This window comes from Macaca thibetana, chromosome 13, assembly GCF_024542745.1.
Source record: "Macaca thibetana thibetana isolate TM-01 chromosome 13, ASM2454274v1, whole genome shotgun sequence".
Lineage (NCBI taxonomy): Eukaryota > Metazoa > Chordata > Mammalia > Primates > Cercopithecidae > Macaca > Macaca thibetana.
The window spans coordinates 82214690-82234210 of record NC_065590.1 but is presented as its reverse complement, the minus strand read 5'-3'; the positions used below and the strand labels follow the sequence as shown (position 1 = coordinate 82234210).

Sequence of the window (19521 nt, the reverse complement as noted above, 5' to 3'; positions counted from 1 at the left end):
CTCCCCGCTCCTAAGTACCTTCTACAGTGTCTAGCACGTCACAGGGAGTGATCGGTAAATGACTGATAGAAAGAACAAATTAAACCATCAGCCTTATAAGTCATCTAAACAGAGATCTATACTTCTCATGCAGAATTGACCATGTTTTTTTCTTGCCCAGTTATTTTTCTTTTTTTCTTTTCTTTTTTTTTTTGAGTCGGTGTCTCGCTTTGTCACCCAGGCTGGAGTGCAGAGGCACAATCTCAGCTCACTGAAATCTCTGCCTCCCAGGCTCAAGGGTTTCCCCTGCCTCAGGTTCCCAAGCTGCTGGGACTACAGGCATGCACCACCATGCCCGACTAATTTTTGTATTTTTAGTAGAGATAGGGTTTCACCATGTTGGCCAGGCTGGTCTTGAACTCCTGATCGCAGGTGATCCTGCCTTGACCTCCCAAAGTGCTCAGATTACAGGTGTGAGCCACCACGTCTGGCCTCAAGTAATGTTTTTGTCAGTATTCATCTGGAATTCCTTGCTAGAGTTTTCATTCTTTGAAGACAGACACTGCATTTCCTTCTGTACTGCAGACACCAATGTTTCATGAGTATATTTTGTGTTGAGCAGAATTGTGGGAAGGGAGTGTCTCTGGGTGATCATATCAAGTTAGAGCCGAGATTATTCTTCCTACTCCGGTTCAAGTCTGACTCTCAGTCAACCTCAAAGCCACCTGGCCTGGTCCTGGAACTGAAGAACAGAGACAGAGCTTATTTGTGAGATGCAGTGAGTGTGTGCCCAGGGGCGGGGGTCTAGACTAAATGTGTGTTCCAGGAACCATCCCAGGGTTTCCCTTGGGGCTGGCATGCTGCTAAGAGAGTCAAAGAGGTCAAGGAACAAGAAGAAAACCTGGAAACAGCAAGAGAGTGGGGCACGGGCAGGAGGTGGAGGCCCAGACCAGAGAAAAATAGGAAACATAAGTTTTGAGGGCAACAGACTGAGCACTGTTTCAAGAGTCTAGCAACCTGGATTCTTTCTCTGGCTCTGTCCCTGCCTTGAGCCATGAAGGAAGGAAAAAAATATTCATGAGTGCCCACTGTATCATTTCATGTAGATTTTATTCCAGTTTCCCAACAGTCCTGCAGGAAGCTCGGGTTGAGAGAGTAGATCACTGGCCTACAGACACACAGCCCAGCATAACAACATAAATTAACCTCTCAACATTAAAAGAAGTAAAATGAAGTTCAGTTCAGTTCTTAAATATCTTTAAGTTCCTTTCTTCTCTAACTTCTACTAGTATAATATTTCTACCAGTAGAAAAAACAAAACCAAACCCAAACAACTCTCAACCATGGGGCAAGAAGAACTAAGAAATCGATGTTGAAAGGCCAGGAGGGTCAGGAGAAGTGTCTCAGGCCTGTAATCCCAGCACTTTGGGAGGACGAGGCGGGCGGATCACTTGAGGTCGGGAGTTCCAGACCAGCCTGACCAACATGTTGAAATCCCTTCTCTACCAAAAAATACAAAAATTAACTGGGCGTGGTGGCATGCACCTGTAGTCCCAGCTACTCTGGAGGCTGAGGTGGAAGAATCGCTTGAACCCGGGAGGCGGAGGTTGCAGGGAGCCGAGATCGCTCCACTGTACTCCACCCTGGGCGAGAGTGAGACTCTAGGTCGAAAAAAAAAAAAAAAGACAGGGGAACGTGTTCAATGTAGAGAAGGCTGGATGAGAAGCCCAGGAAAGTCCTGAGCTAGCTTAGGAGAGATCTTCAGGTGTGGGGCGTAAGCATGAGCCCCTGCCTCTCTGTGCCTCTTCCTCACAGGGTCACGGCAGGTGCAGAGCTGGAATTCAAGTCGGCCCTGGGGCTCAGCTAGAGAGGATCCTGGCGGCAAAGCTTGCGAATTACACATATAAATCGGAGAGAGGAAAAGCAAGCGGACTTCCTGCAGCCCTTGGGGGTTGGGAGTGGGGTGCGTTTCCTGCGTCCCTGACCCAGGAAGGACGCTGTTTGGTGGTAGCAAGCACCTAGCCAGAGTGGCTGGGCACCTAGCAAGAGAGTAGCTCGTAGGGCGCAGCTGAGGGCTGGAGGGCTTCATCAGAGAATGGCGCTCAGCTAAGGTAGCCAGGAGAGGGTGGAGGTTATCCCCCAATTCCCATCCTTGCACCCCCGGCTTAGCCCACGCAGCCTGGACAGAACTGGAGGAGGGGTGCACCTGCAGCTCCCAGCGCCCCGGCTGACCTCGAGGACCCCAGGTTAGGGAGAGCTTCCGAGCGCTCCGACAGGAGCAGGGAGTTGGGATGGGTAGCTCCGCAGGTGCACGCCGCAGCCCTTAGGGCGACAGCCTCGGAAAACGCGCATCTCAGGCTGTGGGTTTCTCGGGGGCGGGGCGCAGGGGCGGGGCGGGGCGAGGGGCTCGCAGCGGCCGCGGGTTGGCCGAGCCGGGAGGGAGGGGCAACATTAGCATAGCCCCCGCCCCCTGCGCGCAGCCGGGCCCAGCAACCCGAGCGGAGGCGGCCGCGGCCAGCCCGGCGCTGAATGGGCTGGCTGTGCCCGGCTCCGTCCCGCCCGCGGCCGGCCCCCGCGTCTGCTCCCTCCCCTCCCGGGCTCCTGTCGGCCGCCGCCAGCCCCCGCCCCGACTGTGAATGAAAGGCGGGCGCCGCAGAGGGCTGGCTGGGAACGCCGCTGCGACGCCGGCCTCCCGGGAGGCGCGCGCCCCGCCGAGATGTACGGTAAGGAGGGCTCCGCGCCCGGGCCCGAGCCCGCGGGGGCGACTCCGCAAACTTCCCGGGCGCAAACCATTGTCCCCCTGCGCGGCCCCGGCGCGGGGCCAGGCCGCCGACCCGGTGCCCGGCGGGGCTGTTGCGGTTGCTCTCTGCGCGCGCGTCTGCGCTGCGAGGACAAAGATGCCTCGGGCCGGGGACCCTGGGGTCCTCTCCAGGCCCGGCGCGTGTTGGTGCTGGGCGGTGGTCCTTCGGGGGGCGGAGGCTCAGGGGAAAGCGGGTCTCCCGAGCCGAGCAGACCGGGAGTGCTGGAGGAGGTGGTCGTGTGGCAGCATTTGCGAAATTAACAAAAGCGGTTTGTGCCTGGTAGTTTTCTGCGGGAAGCCGGTCCAGGGCTGAGGGAGACGCCCGCGGCCGGTCGTCTGCGCGGCTCAGAGAAGGCGGGAGGCGGCGCCGAGGCCCGGGAAGCAGCCAGTGGCCGAGTCTCGTCTCGCCGGCCTGAATGGACTCGGCCTCTGCCTGCCCCTGCCGCCCTGCGGGATCCAGGTTCCCCAACTTCCAGATTTGTCCTCCGCAGTGATGAAGGGAGGAGACGCTGCTGAGAGTGCAGCACAGCCCTGACCTCTCCCCGCCTCCACCGCCATCCCCTCAACTGCCGTGCAACAGTTAGCCAGACCCTCACGATGCACGGCTCTGCTTGATCATTTGCCAGGAATCCTTCTGGTTTTGCAGGCAGTGTGGGTGAAGAAGAGAGAGCGCGTTGGGTCCCACAGTGCAGCTCTGATGAATGGAGCACTGGAGACCTAGACCAGTCTCAGAATGGACTGCATTCCCGAACCTGCAGCCCATCAAGGGCTGTGCGTGTGTGTGTGATCCCAGTAGACGTAAGTCCATGAAAACCCAGGTCTCTGGCAGCTCTTCTAGGGCCAGCAAAAGAATTGAAGCTGTGCTCACCTCCCACCCCCACTGCAAGGTATGGGCTCAGGCTGCACTTGAGGGGTCAGTGTTTGGAGAAGATTGCTTTCCCAATTTAACCCATCATTGAGGCTGCTCGGCTGCTCGGCTGCTCAGCTGCCTCGCTCCTGGAACAGACTGTGAGTCACAAAGTTTGTTAGAGGCAGAGGAAACTGAGAGCCTGGTGGAAAGGCTCAGCAATTGGTGGGCCCCCCTACTGAGAGAGAGAGAGAGAGAGAGAGAGAGAGAGAGAGAGAAAGAAAGAGACTGACTCAACTTTTTCATCAGTCTCCTTCCCTGCCCAGTTGCTCAAAAATACATTTGCATTTCTGATCCAGGGTGAGACATCAGCAGGTCCCCTCAGCAAGTACCATTTCTCTTGGACCAAGTGGGGGGAGGGGGAGGTTGGCCTGAGAGGCTGTGCTGCTGACCACTGGGGACTCTGGGGAAAGGTAACAAGGCGGTTGTGCTTTATAAGCCAGAGGTTGTGAGCTATATATATATATAGAGATAGATAGATAGATATATTTTTTACTCTCTCTGTTTTACCCCTATTCTTTTCTGCAGAGGGAGCAGCCTGAAGCTGCAGATCATTTGACAAAAGCATGTGACTGCAGGGGCACCTGCAGTGGGGAAGGAGTTAGGACAGGCTCATCAGAATGGGTCAGAATTAGGAACTGGGTTCTGCTGGACTGCCTCATTGTACTTAGCCCCAGATAATTTGAGATATCTGAAGGTGGGGGTCCCAGGCTGCCTCTGTTGTGTGAAGCAAGACAAGGAAGAGCTGGATAGTCAGAAAGGTGAACTGGGGAGCCAATGCATCTGGGTGCTATTTTCAGACACATCACAGATTTTCATTTTTCTTTTATATTTTTATTTCCCCAGATGCAAACAGAGATGGTATTTACCCTGAATGATTCATAGAAAGATTGTAATGGAGGAATCCTCTGGGCAGTTGCCTGCGGCAAAGGAAAGTCACACCAAGCTTGGGTGGGAAATTATTACTGAGTTGCTGGGTGCAGAGTCTGATCTTAGGAGGTGTGGGAGGGAGCCCACTCCCCCGGTGAGGACTCAGCTGCCTGGATTTTAACATATTCCTGACTTTCATGAAAAGAAAGGGTTTGTGTGATATTTAAAGTCATTTTCTCACCAGAAATCAATAGTGATGAAAAAAAGTGAGTAAGGAGGTCGAGGGGGAGCATGGAATTACGGACTTCTTATAATTGCTATTTTCTTCTTGTTTTACAAGTTATTTTTCCAGAGTGACACAGATGGAACAGGGCAGAATGAAAACAGGGGCCTCCTGGCACTGTGCTTCTCCCCCTCCCACCTCCTAGCCTCCCCCATGTGTCCTATAAAGGCTCATTAGAAAAATACCACCAGGGGTTTTATTAACTGATGGGCAGAGAGGCCCCCCTGTGGAGCCAAAAGTCACCTAAGAGCTTTAGGTAAAGGTGTCCCTTGTCCACCCACCTTGGTGACTTGTGCCACTATAAATTTGTCTTCCCATCTTTCCAGCTCTGAAGGATCTCCCATCCTTCCTCCTCCTCACCCTGCCTCTGCCCTCCACAGCTCAGCCTTCTTCATTCTGCTTATGGGAGACTGGGAGCCCCATGTCTTTGCTGAAGGACACAGTGCTATCCAGGATAGAAGGAATCCTTGTTCTGGGGTCATCCCATCTTAATCCAGGAGCCCTTTGATGGCTGGGTGACTTTAGGCAAGTGGGATTGTCATTCAGAATTAAATCCCTGTATACAAAAGTGAAATGCATGTCTGTCTACCTTCCAGGTCCGTTGTGAGCATCACAAGAGGTTCCGAGCTCCTGAAACTGGTTGCTCAAGAGCCTGTCCCCTTTGGGCCCCCTTGGACCTGTTCCCTCCTCTCTTCTCTGCCAACTCGGGCACAGGCCTGTTTGTATCACCTGCCACCCCCGCTTACACTCGCACATCACCTCGACTGTGCCAGTGCCAGGCCGCTGAGCCACTTCTCTTTCTCAGACTCACCCCAGCTGTCTCCTCACCACTCAGTCATCCCTAAACCCATCGCTTTCTGGAAATGGCTCTCCAAAAGGACACAGTGACTGCCCACAGTTTTGTGTGGGAATCCTATGAAGGCAGATTGACAAGGGACATGAAAAAATGAAAGCATTTTTACTAGGGTGGGAAGATCATTAGCAAATTCTCTGCAAAAATGGATTCCCATGAGCTTTTCCTTTTGTTAGTATTATATAGCTAAGGCTGGGCGCGGTGGCTCAAGCCCGTTATCCCAGCACTTTGGAAGGCTGAGGTGGGCAGATCACCTGAGGTCAGGAGGTCAAGACCAGTCTGGCCAACATGGCGAAACCACGTCTCTACCAAAAGTACAGAAATTAGCCGGGCATGGTGGCAGGCACCTATAATCCCAGCTACTCAGGAGGCTGAGGCAGGAGAATCCCTTGAACCCGGGAGGCGGAGGTTGCAGTGAGCTGAGATTAGCGCCATTGCACTCCAGCCTGGGAGACAAGAGCGAGACTCTGTCTCAAAAAAAAAAAAAAAAAAAAAAAAAAAAAAAATTTACAGCTAAGAGTTTCCCTGTTGCTCTCATGTGGGCTGGAGAATCCCATTTCCCCACTGAGGTGAGACAGAGCTCTGAGAAATGCCACCCTCTGAATTAGGGCAGCCAGCTAGGAGGGACATTTGGAAAGGATTTCCCCAACCACAGTCTGCGCACCCCGATCCCACTAACACCAAAGCTGCCCTAATTCTTCCTCACCGCTGAGTGCTGCCTCATCCTCAGCAAATGCCTCTCGTCCCGCTTAGTGGTTGAGAATGCTGACTGTAAGGAAATAGCAACAGCAAACAACTTTTTGAAAATGTGCTTGGGCTGGGCACAGTGGATCAGGCCTGTAATCCCAGCACTTTGGGAGGCCAGGGTGGGTGGATCACCTGAGGTCAGGAATTTGAGACCAGCCTGGCCAACATGGTGAAACCCCATCCCTACTAAAAACACAAAATTAGTCAGGCATGGTGGCACACACCTGTAATTCCAGCTACTGGGGAGGCTGAGGCAGGAAAATTGCTTGAACCTGGGAGGCGGAGGTTGCAGTGAGCAGAGATAGCATCACTGCCCTCCAGCCTGGTCAACAGAGCAAGACTCCATATCAAAACAAAACAAAACAAAACAAAACAAAAAACCACACCAAAAATGTGCTTGACGGAATCCTGTTTGGTGAGTGAGACTGATGCCAGAAGGGTGGAGAAACTACAGGGCAAGGCAGGCTCCCCCTGAGGGGCAAAGTCTTACCTCTGCAGAAATCTCCATGGATGCCCTGCTCCTCCTCACGGGCGATCCCACAGCACATGTGCGCATGTGCACACACATGCATCAGCCTCCTCCCCCAGATCCTGAGGTTTCTGCAGCCCCAAGATGCCAGGTATGGTCTGTGCATGTGGGAGCTGTGTGCCCTTCCCCCTCCTACCCACCACTCCAACTCTTTTATTCCCCGTGAGAAGGGGGCCAGGTGAGCCTGTTTTCTCTCTTGCTGCTCACAGTTCAGTGAATACAAGTGGGCATAGTTTTTTCTTGTACATAAATAAAAATAAAAAAGGTAATATTATATTACAGAAAATCTGGAAAATAGTGGAGAAAAAAAATCATCCACAATTTACCCATTTAAAGCAAACTTCTATATATGACATCAATTACCGCTCTGGTTTTGTGTTCACCTCCTCCAGCCCTTTCCTTGCTATTTCTTTTTGATCCTGGCTTCAAGGAGCACCAAGAACCCCACAGCCTAGGTCTGAACCCTAGCTCCGACCCTCGGGTAATCTTGAACTCGAGCATTTCTGAGCGTCTTTCCTGCCTCTGGAAAGATGACAGCAGTGTTTATCTCATGGCAGAGATGAATTAGGATAAGAGAGCTGCCCCCACTTTCCCTGCCCCTTTTCTTAACTCTCCTTTCTCTGTTTCCTAGTTAGTTTTTTTAAAATTTTTTAATTATTTATTTATTTGAGACAGTCTTGCTCTGTTGCCCAGGCTGGAGTGCAGTGGCGTGGTCTTGACTCACTGCAACCTCCACCTCCCAGGTTCAAGCAGTTCTCCTGCCTCAGCCTCCCGAGTAGCTGGGATTACAGGCGCGTGCCACCACGCCTGGCTAATTTTTGTATTTTTAGTAGAGATGGGGTTTCACCACATTGGCCAGGCTGGTCTCGAACTCCTGACCTCACACTGATACGCTCACCTTGGCCTCCCAAAGTGCTGGGATTACAGGTGTGAGCCACCATGCCTGGCCCTTAATTTTTCTTTTAAAGGCAAAAATAAAACAAATAAGAATTTTTGTTCCATAAGATTAAGAACAGTACTGTGATACCGTTCCTTGTATCAAACAAAGGAAAAATGTAAACAATCATCTAATCCCTCCAGAAAATCTAGAAAATACAGTAAACTATAAACATAACATTTACTCTTCTAGTATCTTTCTTTCCATGCGTTTGTTTAGGTGGTTGGAACCATTCATTATTTTAGAGACAGGATCTTACTCTCCCCCAGGCTGGAGTGCAGTGACACTATCATGGCTTACTATAGCCTTAACCTCCTGAGCTTAAGTGATCCTCCTGCTTCAGCCTCCTGAGTAGCTGGGACTACTCAGGAGCATGTTCAACCATGCCCAGCTAATTTTTTGTTTTTTGTAGAGATGGGGTCCCACTATATTGCCCAGGCTGGTCTTGATCTCCTGGCCTTAAGCATTTCTCCCACCTCAGCCTCCCAAAGTGCTGGAATTACAGGCATGAACCACCACACCTGGCCTGAAATCATTCATTTTAAAACGTTTCGTATCCTTTTTTTTTTTTTCCACTTGGCACTAGAATATAAGCATGCCCCACAAGTTAGTATGCTCGTTGGCTATCATTTTTAATGTCTATGTAATGGTGCACTGAAAGGATGTATAATTTTGTTATTGTACATTTAGGGGTGTTTCTGTATTACTGCCCCTGGAGAAGTACTTGGTACTCAAAGCTTTCTGTGAACTTTGGAATTTTTCCCTAGACTGTAGCCCTTCTAATGGATTGGTCAAGGTATATAAACATTTTAAGACTAGTTACATATTGTCCAATTATTTTCACTTTGTATCCATTATAATTCTCCTAGCAGTTATAAAATCACCTATCTCCCTGTACTCTCAAGAGCATTCAAGATTAAGATTTTTTTCCCCAGTACTTGCTAATTTGATAGAAAATGTATATCACTTTAACTTGCATTCTTTATTATTAGTGAAACACTTCTTTATCTTCTAACTATTTGCGTGTTAGTGAATTGTCATGGGAGTATGAGTTATTAACTACTTGCCTGTCTTTTGCTGTCTGCTCTGTGTTTGGAAGGGATATAGCCTAGGGATATAAGCTATCAAGTATTTATGGAATAGCAGCTATGTATGATACTACAGAGGCCATCATGAGGGATGGAAGAATATGCAAAAGTAGTTTCTGTCAAGAACATTAGAATTTAACTGGGCAAACAAGTTATAAAACATGCAAACAATTAAATGATACAAAGTTCGGTAAAATTGCACTGTTCTGCAAAGCGGAATGGAGTTACTCATCAGGTGTTCAGCCAGCAGTATCTTGAAGTGGAAGAGACCCGTGCTAGGTGGAGTCATCTGGGCAGGCTTCAGAAGCAACAGCCATTTCTCCTCTACCGAGGAGTAGAGGAGAAGGGAGGTGGGTGTGGCTGGTGGAGGCACCAATGTGAGGAAGTGTGTGTGGAGGTGGGGATGGAGAAGACCTGTCCAGGGAGAGTCGGGGGGCTCGCTGGGTTTGAGCAGAGTTTAAGGGGAGAATTATGGGATAGATGAAGAGATAGGCCAGTTGCGGTGGGTCACACCTGCAATCCCAGCACTTTGGGAGGCCAAGGCAGGCAGATTACCTGAGGCCAGGAGTTCGAGACCAGTCTGACCAACATTGTGAAGCCACATCTCTACTAAAAAAAAATACAAAATTAGCGGGGTGTGGTGGTGCATGCCTGTAATCCTAGCTACTTGGGAGGCTGAGGTAGGAGAATCACTTCAACCTGGGAGGTGGAGGTTACTGTGAGCCGAGATTGTGCCACTGCATTCCAGCCTGGGCAACAAGAGTGAAACTCTGTCTCAAAAAAAAAAAAAAAAAAAAAAAGATAAGGCGATAATGTCAAGATAAGGAGTTTGCACTTATTCCTGTGAGCAGTGGGAGCCATTGATGGTTTGAAACTGTCGAAGGACTGATTTGCTCAAGTGATGTGAAGTGAAATCAAGCTGTGGGCAGCTGTGCAGGGTGGTGGGAGGTGATATGAAAATGAAGAGAAGCAGAGGAGGAGACAGTTATTGCAGCCACAGGTGGTGGCCTAAGGAGCAAGAAAGCTTTGGACCACAAGTTTCTGTGCATATGCAAAGGATGATGTTGGCTCCTTTAAAAAAAAAAGCTCTTTGTGGGGGTGCAGGGGTAAGGGTGAGGAAAAGGTGAACTGAAACTTAAAAAAATTTTTTTCCATGGTACCTAAAATGGGGGTTATATAAGCAGTTATTTTTAAAAAGTTGATTTTAAAATAGAAAATAAATTACCTAGAGTTATACATTTATTCTGAAGAAGATTTGGGGCATATGTTTTACACACACATGACAATACATAAAGAGATCAAAGCAAAGAAAATCTTAGACAAAAAAAAAAGCCAGGAATAAAGTCATTTCAGAGAAAAAAATGCATATAAGCAGGCCATGTTGCAAATTCCATTTTGAGCTTACTGTAGGCCAAAATTAAGAGGGGGAAAGTCATTTACAAGATTCATTAGCATTGTAAAATTAATGAGATTGCCTAGGACGAATACAGCTTTTTTGGGATGCTAAGATTTGAGAGGAATTCATCCTAGAAGAGGAGATACTGCCTAAACCTTGGTCTAAATTAGATATTTCTTTTGAAAATATAGTCATCTTAATCTGCTCTTTATCTATTTGCATGGTATTAGGATTGGTCCAAATGCGAGTTTGTGGAGAGGTTGAGTGACTGATTTCCCTCGGTGGAATTGCCACTGACCCTGCTCTCGGCTGCCTCCTGGTTTGCTCACAGAGGCTCCAGCCCCTTTGCAATTCTGGATATGATTTCTCTTTTTTTTCCTTCTTTTTTTTTTGAGACCGAGTCTCACTCTGTTGCCCAGGCTGGAGTGCAGTGGCGCGATCTCAGCTCACTGCAACCTCCGCCTCCTGGGTTCAAACGATTCTCATGCCTCAGCCTCCCAAGTAGCTAGGACTACAGGTGTGAGCCGGCATGCCTGGCTAATTTTTTTGTATTTTTAGTAGAGACAGGGTTTCACCTGTTGGTCAGGCTGGTCTTGAACTCCTGACCTTAGGTGATCCACCCACCTCAGCCTCCCAAATTACTGGGATTACAGGCATGAGCCACCGTGCCTGGCCTGATTTTTCTTTTGATAGATGATGTGATCTTCTGAGATCTCTCACTGAGAAGCTGTTCTTGCTTTCACCATCTCAGGAGGCCATCTGGTCACACTCCTTTGCATACCATATTTTAATTCACCGTATGGCCATTCATCACTAATATTTCTCTTGTTTGTTTCCCCTAGTAAACTGTAAGCTCCATGAAAGCAGAGAATACATTTCTCTTTTGTGGTTTTTTTTGAGACACAGTCTCGCTGTGTCACCCAGGCTGGAGTGCAGTGGCGCAATCTCAGCTCACTGCAACCTCTGCCGCCCGGGTTCAAGTAATTCTCCTGCCTCAGCCTCCCAAGTAGCTGGGATTACAGGCGCGCACCACCACACCTGGCTAGTTTTTGTATTTTTAGTGGAGACGGAGTTTCACCATGTTGGCCAGGCTGGTCTTGAACTCCTGACCTCAGGTCATCCGCCCACCTCGGCCTCCCAAAGTGCTGGGATTGGCTGGGTTTGGCGGCTCATTCCTGTAATCCCAGCCCTTTGGGAGGCTGAGGTGGGTGGATCACCTGAGGTCAGGAGTTCGGGACCAACCTGGCCAACATGGTGAAACCCTGTCTCCACTAAAAATACAAAAATTAGCTGGGTGCGGTGGCACATATCTGTAATCCCAGCTACTCAGAAGGCTGAGGCAGGAGAATCGCTTGAACCTGGGAGGCAGAGGTTGCAGTGAGCCAAGATCACACCACTGCACTCCAGCCAGGGCAACAAGAGTGAAACTTAGTCTCCAAAAAAAAAAAGAAAAGAAAAGAAAAGAAAGTGCTGGGATTATAGGCATGAGCCACTGCACCTGGCAGAGAACACATTTCTCTTGTTCTCTACTGCATCTTTAGGGCACAGAACACTGCCTGGTCCTCAAAAACCGTGTTGAATGGTCCTCAAAAACCATGTTGAATGAATGCATTCTGAGCGAGGCATCATCGTTTTCATTTGCTTCTTTGTAACTTCTGACTCACTGTATATATTTCAGCCTCAGGTGGGTTCTGAATAACAGCACAGTTTCTGTTAATGTGGCTTCCATTCATTGGGCACCACTGTGTGCCAGGCAGAGTTCTTTTTTTTTTTTTTTTTTTTTTTTGAGACGGAGTCTCGCTCTGTCACCCAGGCTGAAGTGCAGTGGTGTGATCTCTGCTCACCACAACCCCTGCCTCCTGGGTTCAAGCGATTCTCCTGCCTCAGCCTCCTGAGTAGCTGGGATTAACAGGTGCACGCCACCCTGCCCGGCTAACGTTTTTGTAGTTTTAGTCGAGACAGGGTTTCACCATGTTGGTCAGGCTAGTCTTGAATTCTTGACCTCATGATCTGCCCGCCTTGGCCTCCCAAAGTGCTGGGATTACAGACATGAGCCACTTTGCCCGGCCTGTGCCAGGCAGAATTCTAAGCACTTTTTTATGGGGATAAACTTGTCTGTACTAAGCAGTTTTTATGTCTTATATAATCTTCCCCAAACTCTATGATGAAGGATTAGTATTCCCATTTTAGAAATGAGAAAACTGAGGTGTTGAGAGGTTTAATCACTTCTCCATGGCCACCCAGTTATGTGAAAAGTCTGGGATTTGGACCTCAGCATTCCAGCTCCGGAGTGTGGACTCAGCCTCCTGTCACACTGTCCCTAGAACATTCTGAATAGTCCAGAGAACACAGGTCTTTCCTCTGTGGAGCTCACTGTACTTCAGACTCATGCATTATTAATAATTTGGGAAGGGCAAGAGAATGTAAGACGCAGGGCTGAAGGTCCCAGGCCAGTCAACAGCGAGGCTGCGAGCTCTCACTTCTGGATCACTTCTCTCACTTCTCACTCTTGGCACCTTTCCCACCTCCCTTTACTTTGTCAAAGAGAAAGAAGGGCCCCAGGAAGAGCTTTGGGGACCATAGTGAGGATAGGTCCTGAGAGACAGGCCAGAGAGCAGGCTGAGGAGGGCGGAAGGCAACGCAAGCACCGACAATGGCCTGGAAAGAAAGCGTGGGCATGCCTTTCAGAGACAGGCAGACTGCAGAATGGGGTGTCACCACCAAGGCTGGGTCACACACACCTGATGGGCAGTGTTCTTAGAGATGGGTTCCATGGTCAGTCAGTGCTTGGCCTGGAGAAGAGCAGAAACCGGGAACCTGGCATTGCAGGAGGAGCTTCTGCTCTTCTGATGGTTTGGGTGTGAATTAAAACTCCTTCCCTGGCCAGGCGCAGTGGCTCACGCCTGTAATCCCAGCACTTTGGGAGGCTGAGGTGGGCAGATCATGAGGTCAAGAGATTGAGACCATCCTGGCCAACATGGTGAAACCCCATCTCTACTAAAAATACAAAAATTAGCTGGGCATGGTGGTGTGTGCCTGTAGTCCCAGCTATTCAGGAGGCTAAGGCAGGAGAATTGCTTGAATCCGGGAGACAGAGGTTGCAGTGAGCTGAGATTGCACACTGCACTCTAGCCTGGTGACAGAGCGAGACTCTGTCTCCAAAAAAAAAAAAAAAAAAAAAAAAAAAAGAACCAAAAAACACACAAACGAAAAATTCCTTCCCTTCATCTTCAGGTCCAGGCAGCAACTGGTGCTTCTAAGAGGTGGAGCTGGGACCGGGCTGTGTGGTGCAGGCCCAGTCCTGTGCAGATCCCTTATCCCTAGACAGCAAAGCTGTGCAGTCCATGGGTTAGGCTGGAATTGATGGACACATGGTGGTCCAAGTCCCAGATGTCCATCTTCCAGCCAGAGGGCCCTGGACATTTAGTTCGTCTTTGTCTGAGCTCATTCTTCCCCCTGGAGAGGTGGGATAATTAGTCTGCCCCACTCGTGAGGGTGTATGAGGGGGATCAAATGAGATAATGTCTATGTACATGGACTTATATTGCAGGACACCATACCTGTGAAAGGTGACATTATTACCATGCAAGTAGTTCTTTTTTTTTTTTTGGAGATGGAGTCTCCCTCTGTCACTCAGGCTGGAGTACAGTGGTGTGATCTCGCCTCACTGCAACCTCTGCCTCCGAGGTTCAAGCGATTCTCCTGCCCCAGCCTCCCAAGTAGCTGAGATTACAGGTGGCTGCCACCATGCCTGGCTAGTTTTTTGTATTTTTAGTAGAGACGGGGTTTCGCCATGTTGGCCAGGCTGGTCTCAAACACCTGATCTCAGGTGATCCGCCTGCCTCGGCCTCTCAAAGTGTTGGGATTACAGGCATGAGCCACTGCACCCGACCCATGCAGGTAATTTTTATGGATGCTTCTGGAATATAGCCATACCCTTTCCAGAAAGTGACAGTCCCTGCATACAAGGATGAGTGTGTCATATATAGGCTGTATTTGTTAATGAAAATCCTTAGAAGGGTCTGGGTAGTAAGAACATAGAAACAGGGCTCCTGAGATACTAAGGAGCCTGCCTCAGTGTTGTCTATCCACCCTGAGAGGGGACAACCATGAACTGATTACCTTGAATACGTCCTCATCCTCTAGAGGGCTGCCCGCAGGTCAGCAGTCCATGACTGTGTCCCTCTCATCTCTGCACTGGAAAGACAAGAAAATCTCTTAAGCCACAAAGAGGACAGAGGTGACATCTTTATCTAAATCCTTATGCAATTCTAAATTCGTATGCATGACTAAAATTTTGCAATGTTTATTCCATGCCATTCTATTCATTATCTCAATTCAGAAGAACTCTCTGGAGGTGGATGTCATCATCATTTCTGTGGTTGGGTGGAGAATGCTGAGATTCAGGAGTTCAATAACTTGCCCAAGGTCATGCAGCTGGTTCAAGTCTGTTCACTCCATTGCCTCCTAAGCAAGCATTCACAGAGCTTCACGTGACATTAAAACACTGCTTTGTGCCTGATGGCAACTGCACATGTCTTATGCCAAACAGCAAATTTTACTATTAGAGAACTCCAAATTGAATATTTTCATAGATTTTACATAGATAACTTATGGCCTTACGTCTAGGACTTGGGTTATACAAGTCCCTCATTGGGGACCCACAGGGCCTTTTAAGCTCGGTGCTCTATAGTACGTGCTTTATCCTGACAGAGTGGTTTGTCTATAAATCTGAGAATTAGGGTTCCTAGATTCAAATGCTAACTGTCTTATTACCATGCAGAAGGTCCCAGATAAACTCAAGCATTCAGAAGCCAGGAGTCTTGAATCTTAGCTTGGCCGAGCTCCCATCCCACCCTTGTCTTAGCTATTCATAAAGACTTCTTTCCATTTCCTCACTTTCTTTTTAGCTGGGTAAAAAGAAATACTGTTTGTGCATTGCATGAAGGATAATCCCTAAATTACGAGAACATTTATGAAGACCTTGCCTGAAGATCTCGTAGAAATGAACGACTTACAGTGAAGGGATGCATCCCTAGCACCGTATAGCTGCTCACAGCGTGTGCAGGAGGGATGCTTCTAGAGCAGAAGCATACAGGGTGGATGCTGGGAAAATCTGGAGCTCTGCAGGCTCCCTCCAGGTCTCCTCTACTGTATCTTAGAGTTTACTATTGTCATTTATTTCTTTACACAACAGATCAGTGAACCTCTTGAGGACACTATCTTAATCAGCTTTGTTTTTCCTAGCATCTGACAGGGAACTTTGGTATGTAGTAGTAAGAGTCCAAATGTTTGCATCTGACTATAAAATAATGATACATATCATCCATTAGTCTACACCTACATAGCAGCCGGTGTTTCCAGGGTATCAATGAACATGGGCTGGGGATTTCTCTAAGGTCAGAGAGAGTCCTGTAGTGACAGCAATCATATTTTGTCATCTCAACATGTCTTTTCATGGATTTTTGTTCCAAATAAATAAAGAATGTATTAGAATACAGCCGTTTGAGTTTTCCTCCATACTTGGAGGTGTTGGTTGCCGACACAGCCCCTCCGCCTTCCTGCTGAAACGGTTAAGGCTGTTAGAAGGACTTCTCATGGATTTCCTCCTTGGTTTGTGGCACTCAGGATAAATGTCACAGTCTTTTCTTCTGAAAGGAAGGTCATTTAATGGTATAATTATGGATAAGTCTCTATTTTGATTTCCATTCATATTACTTGTGCTTTTTTTTCTTTACAAAACAAGAATGATGAAAAGGCCCTTTGAGGCAGAGGCAGTAAATGTCTGTATCTCGTTGCCTGGAAGCAGCCAGCTGGAGTGTTCCTGATAAACCACTAAGCAGCCTTGTGCACCTTCAGCTTGTGTGCAGTAGCAGGTCTTCAGGTCATATACAGACAAAGCAGAAGAGGGAAAAACAGCAGGGTCTTCCCATTGCTGTCATCCAGCTCCTAAAAGTGCGTGATCCTACAGGCAGGCCTGGGCCCAGCAGCTGGCAAATACAGTAAGCACGTCTGACTGTCCAAAAGCTTTTCCACAGGGCTGCTCAAAACGTCCTCCTCTCCCCCAGACAGCACTCTCAGAGAGTGGGCTGAGCATTCTGGAGAGGCATGGGTGGCACTGGGAGGCGCCAGCACCGTCCTTCTATTTTATCAAGGACATTTCTGGACAAGGGGGAGAGTTGGCCATTAGAGGTGATTGCTGTGTAAATTTGGGCAAGATTCTCAACCTCTTTCAGCTTCAGTTTCATCATCCGTAAACTCAGAGAGCTGGAATGAACGGGCTGGAAGGGTTTTCCAGCTCTTCTATTCTGCAGCTGAGGCACCCGGGGCTGGTGGTACAGCCAGAGTAGAAGTTTTCAGAAGATCCCAGAGGGAATGTAGGTGCTGCCATCTCAGGTTCTTTATGTAACCTGGCTATGCGTAAATTTCCTCATTGGTAAGACAGGGATAATGCTCTCTTTGTGAATTCAGTGTCTGTCTGTCTAATGGCATGACCCCCACTGGTGTAGCGGTAGGTAGGAGCCGTGTCCCTTCCAAGTGCTGGTGCTACAATTCTTGCTCTGCATGCATTCTGGTTTCACAAAACTTCTGCATGGTGGGTATGCCTTTCCCTGCTTCCTCTGCCATTTTCAGAAAAGTTAAATGCCTTGTGCAAGTCACCCAGATCGTTAAGTGGCATGGCTAAGAAAAAAGAAAAAAACAGGTCTGTTTTATTCCAACGCTCTTCTCTTATATCCCACATAGATTCTTATTGAAAACACCATTATCGGGCTAGACGTGGTGGCTCACGCCTATAATCCCAGCACTTTGGGAGGCTGAGGCAGGTGGGCCACCTGAGGTCGGGAGTTTGAAACCAGCCTGACCAACATGGAGAAACCCCATCTCTACTAAAAATACAAAAATTAGCTGGGCACGGTGGCACATGCCTGTAATCCCAGCTACTCAGGAGGCTGAGGCAGGAGAATCACTTGAACCCAGGAGGTAGAGGTTGTAGTGAGCCGAGATTGCACCATTGCACTCCAGCCTGAGCAACAAGAGCGAAACTCCGTTTATTTAAAAAAAAAAAAAAAAGAGACCATTATCAATTGAGCTACAGTAAAATTAAAAACTTTTGTGCATCAAATGATGCTTTTCAACAGTGAAAGGCAACCTACAGAATGGGAGAAAATATTTACAAATAAATATTTACAAATAATATCCTGGATAATAGGTTAACCTCCAGAATATATAAAGAAAAGAGCACCTAAAGCTCAACAAAAACAAGCAACTTTGATTAAAAATGAGCAAAGGATTTGACTAGGCATTTCTTCATAAAAGATCTATAGCTGGGCATGGTGACATGTGCCTGTAGTCCCAGCTACTCCAGATGCTGAGGCGGGAGGATCACTGGAGCCCAGGAGTTCTGGGCTGTAGTTCACTATACCAGTCTGGTGTCTGCATTAAGTTTGGCATCAATATGGTAACCTCCAGACAGCAGGGGACCACCAGGTTACCTAAGGAGGAGTAAGCCAGCCCAGGATGAAAACGGAACAGGTCAAAACTCTCATGCTGATTAGTAGCGAGCTTGAGCCTGTGAATAGCCACTGCACTCCAGCCTGGGCAACAGCGTGAGACCCTGTCTCTTTTAAAAAAGAAGTGGCCGAGAAGCATATGAAAGACTCCCAACATCACTCATCATTAGGGAAATAGGAATCAAAACCACAGTGAGATACTACTTCATACCCATTAGGATGGCTATTATCAAAAAAAGCAGAAAATAAGCAAGTGTTGGCCAGGCGTGGTGGCTCACGCCTGTAATCTCAGCACTTTGAGAGGCCGAGGCAAGCAGATCACCTGAGGTCAGGAGTTCGAGACAAGCCTGGCCAACATTATAAAACCTCGTCTCTTCTAAAAATATAAAAATTAGCCAGGCATGGTGGTAAGTGCCTGTAGTTCCAGCTACTTAGTAGGGTGAGGCACAATAATTGCTTGAACCCTGGAGGCGGAGGTTGCATTGAGCCGAAATTGCGCCACTGCACCCCAGCCTAGGCGACAGAGTGAGACTCTGTCTCAAAAACAAAACAAAACAAAACAAAAAAACAATAACCAAGTGTTGGTGAGGATGTGGGGAAATTGGAACCATCACTGTGTACGGGTAGTGGGAAAAAATGGTGCAACCACTATGGGAAAACAGTATGGTGACTCCTCAAAGAGTGAAAAATATAATTACCATATGATCCAGCAATCCCACCAATAGACATAAACCCCAAAGAAATGAAAGCAGAGATTTAAGACATCTTTACACCCATGTTCACAGCAGCATTATTCACAGTGGCCTAACCATAGAAGCAACCCGGGTGTCCATCGACAGACGAACGGATAAACAAAAATGCAGTATCTACGTATTATTCAGTGTCTTTTTTTTTTTTTGAGATGGAATCTTGCTGTGTCTCCCAGGCTGGAATGCAATGGCGCGATCTCGGCTCACTGCAGCCTCCGCCTCCTGGGGCCAAGCCATTCTCTTGCCTCAGCCTCCCGAGTAGATGGGATTATAAGCATGCTAATTTTGTATTTTTAGTAGAGACGGGGTTTCACCATGTTGGTCAGGCTGGTCTCAATCTCCTGACCTCAGGTGATCCACCTGCCTGGGCTTCCCAAAGTGCTGGGATTACAGGCATGAACCACCACACCTGGCCAACATTCAGTCTTAAAAAAGAAGAAAATCTTGACACATGGTACAACATGGCTGAACCTTGAAGATATGGTGAGGGAAATAAGCCAGTCACTCAAGGACAAGTAGTGTATGATTCCACTAGTATGAGGAAGCTAGAGTAGTCAAATTCATAGAGACAGAAAGTAGAATAGAGGTTACCAGGAAATGGGGGGAGGGAGAATGGGGAATTGTTGTTTACTGGTTAGAGTTTCAGTTTTGCAAGATGAAAAGAATTTTGGAGATAGATGATGGTGATGGTTGTGCAACAGTGTGAATGGACTTCATGCCACTGAACTGTACATTTAAAAATGGCTAAAATGCCAGGCGTGGTGGCACATTCCTGTAATCCCAGCTACTTGGGAGACTGAGGCAGGAGAATCGCTTGAACCCAGGAGGTGGAGGTTGTGGTGAGCTAAGATCGCGCCATTGTGCTCCAGCCT

The 19521-nt window shown here is 48.2% G+C and overlaps 2 protein-coding genes across 2 annotated transcripts in view; one reads left to right on the top strand and one right to left on the bottom strand.

The window, feature by feature from the left end:
- Positions 1-19521, bottom strand: part of PTRHD1 (peptidyl-tRNA hydrolase domain containing 1) — a 385343-nt gene that overhangs the window by 255848 nt on the left and 109974 nt on the right. The window lies entirely within an intron of this gene.
- The window catches only part of EFR3B (EFR3 homolog B), a 114668-nt gene continuing 97606 nt past the window's right edge, over positions 2460-19521 (top strand). The window contains exon 1 of the mRNA XM_050753633.1: positions 2460-2702. Within this exon, the coding sequence (XP_050609590.1) occupies positions 2696-2702 (7 nt within the window). The 5' untranslated portion in view covers positions 2460-2695. The remainder of the gene's footprint in view (positions 2703-19521) is intronic.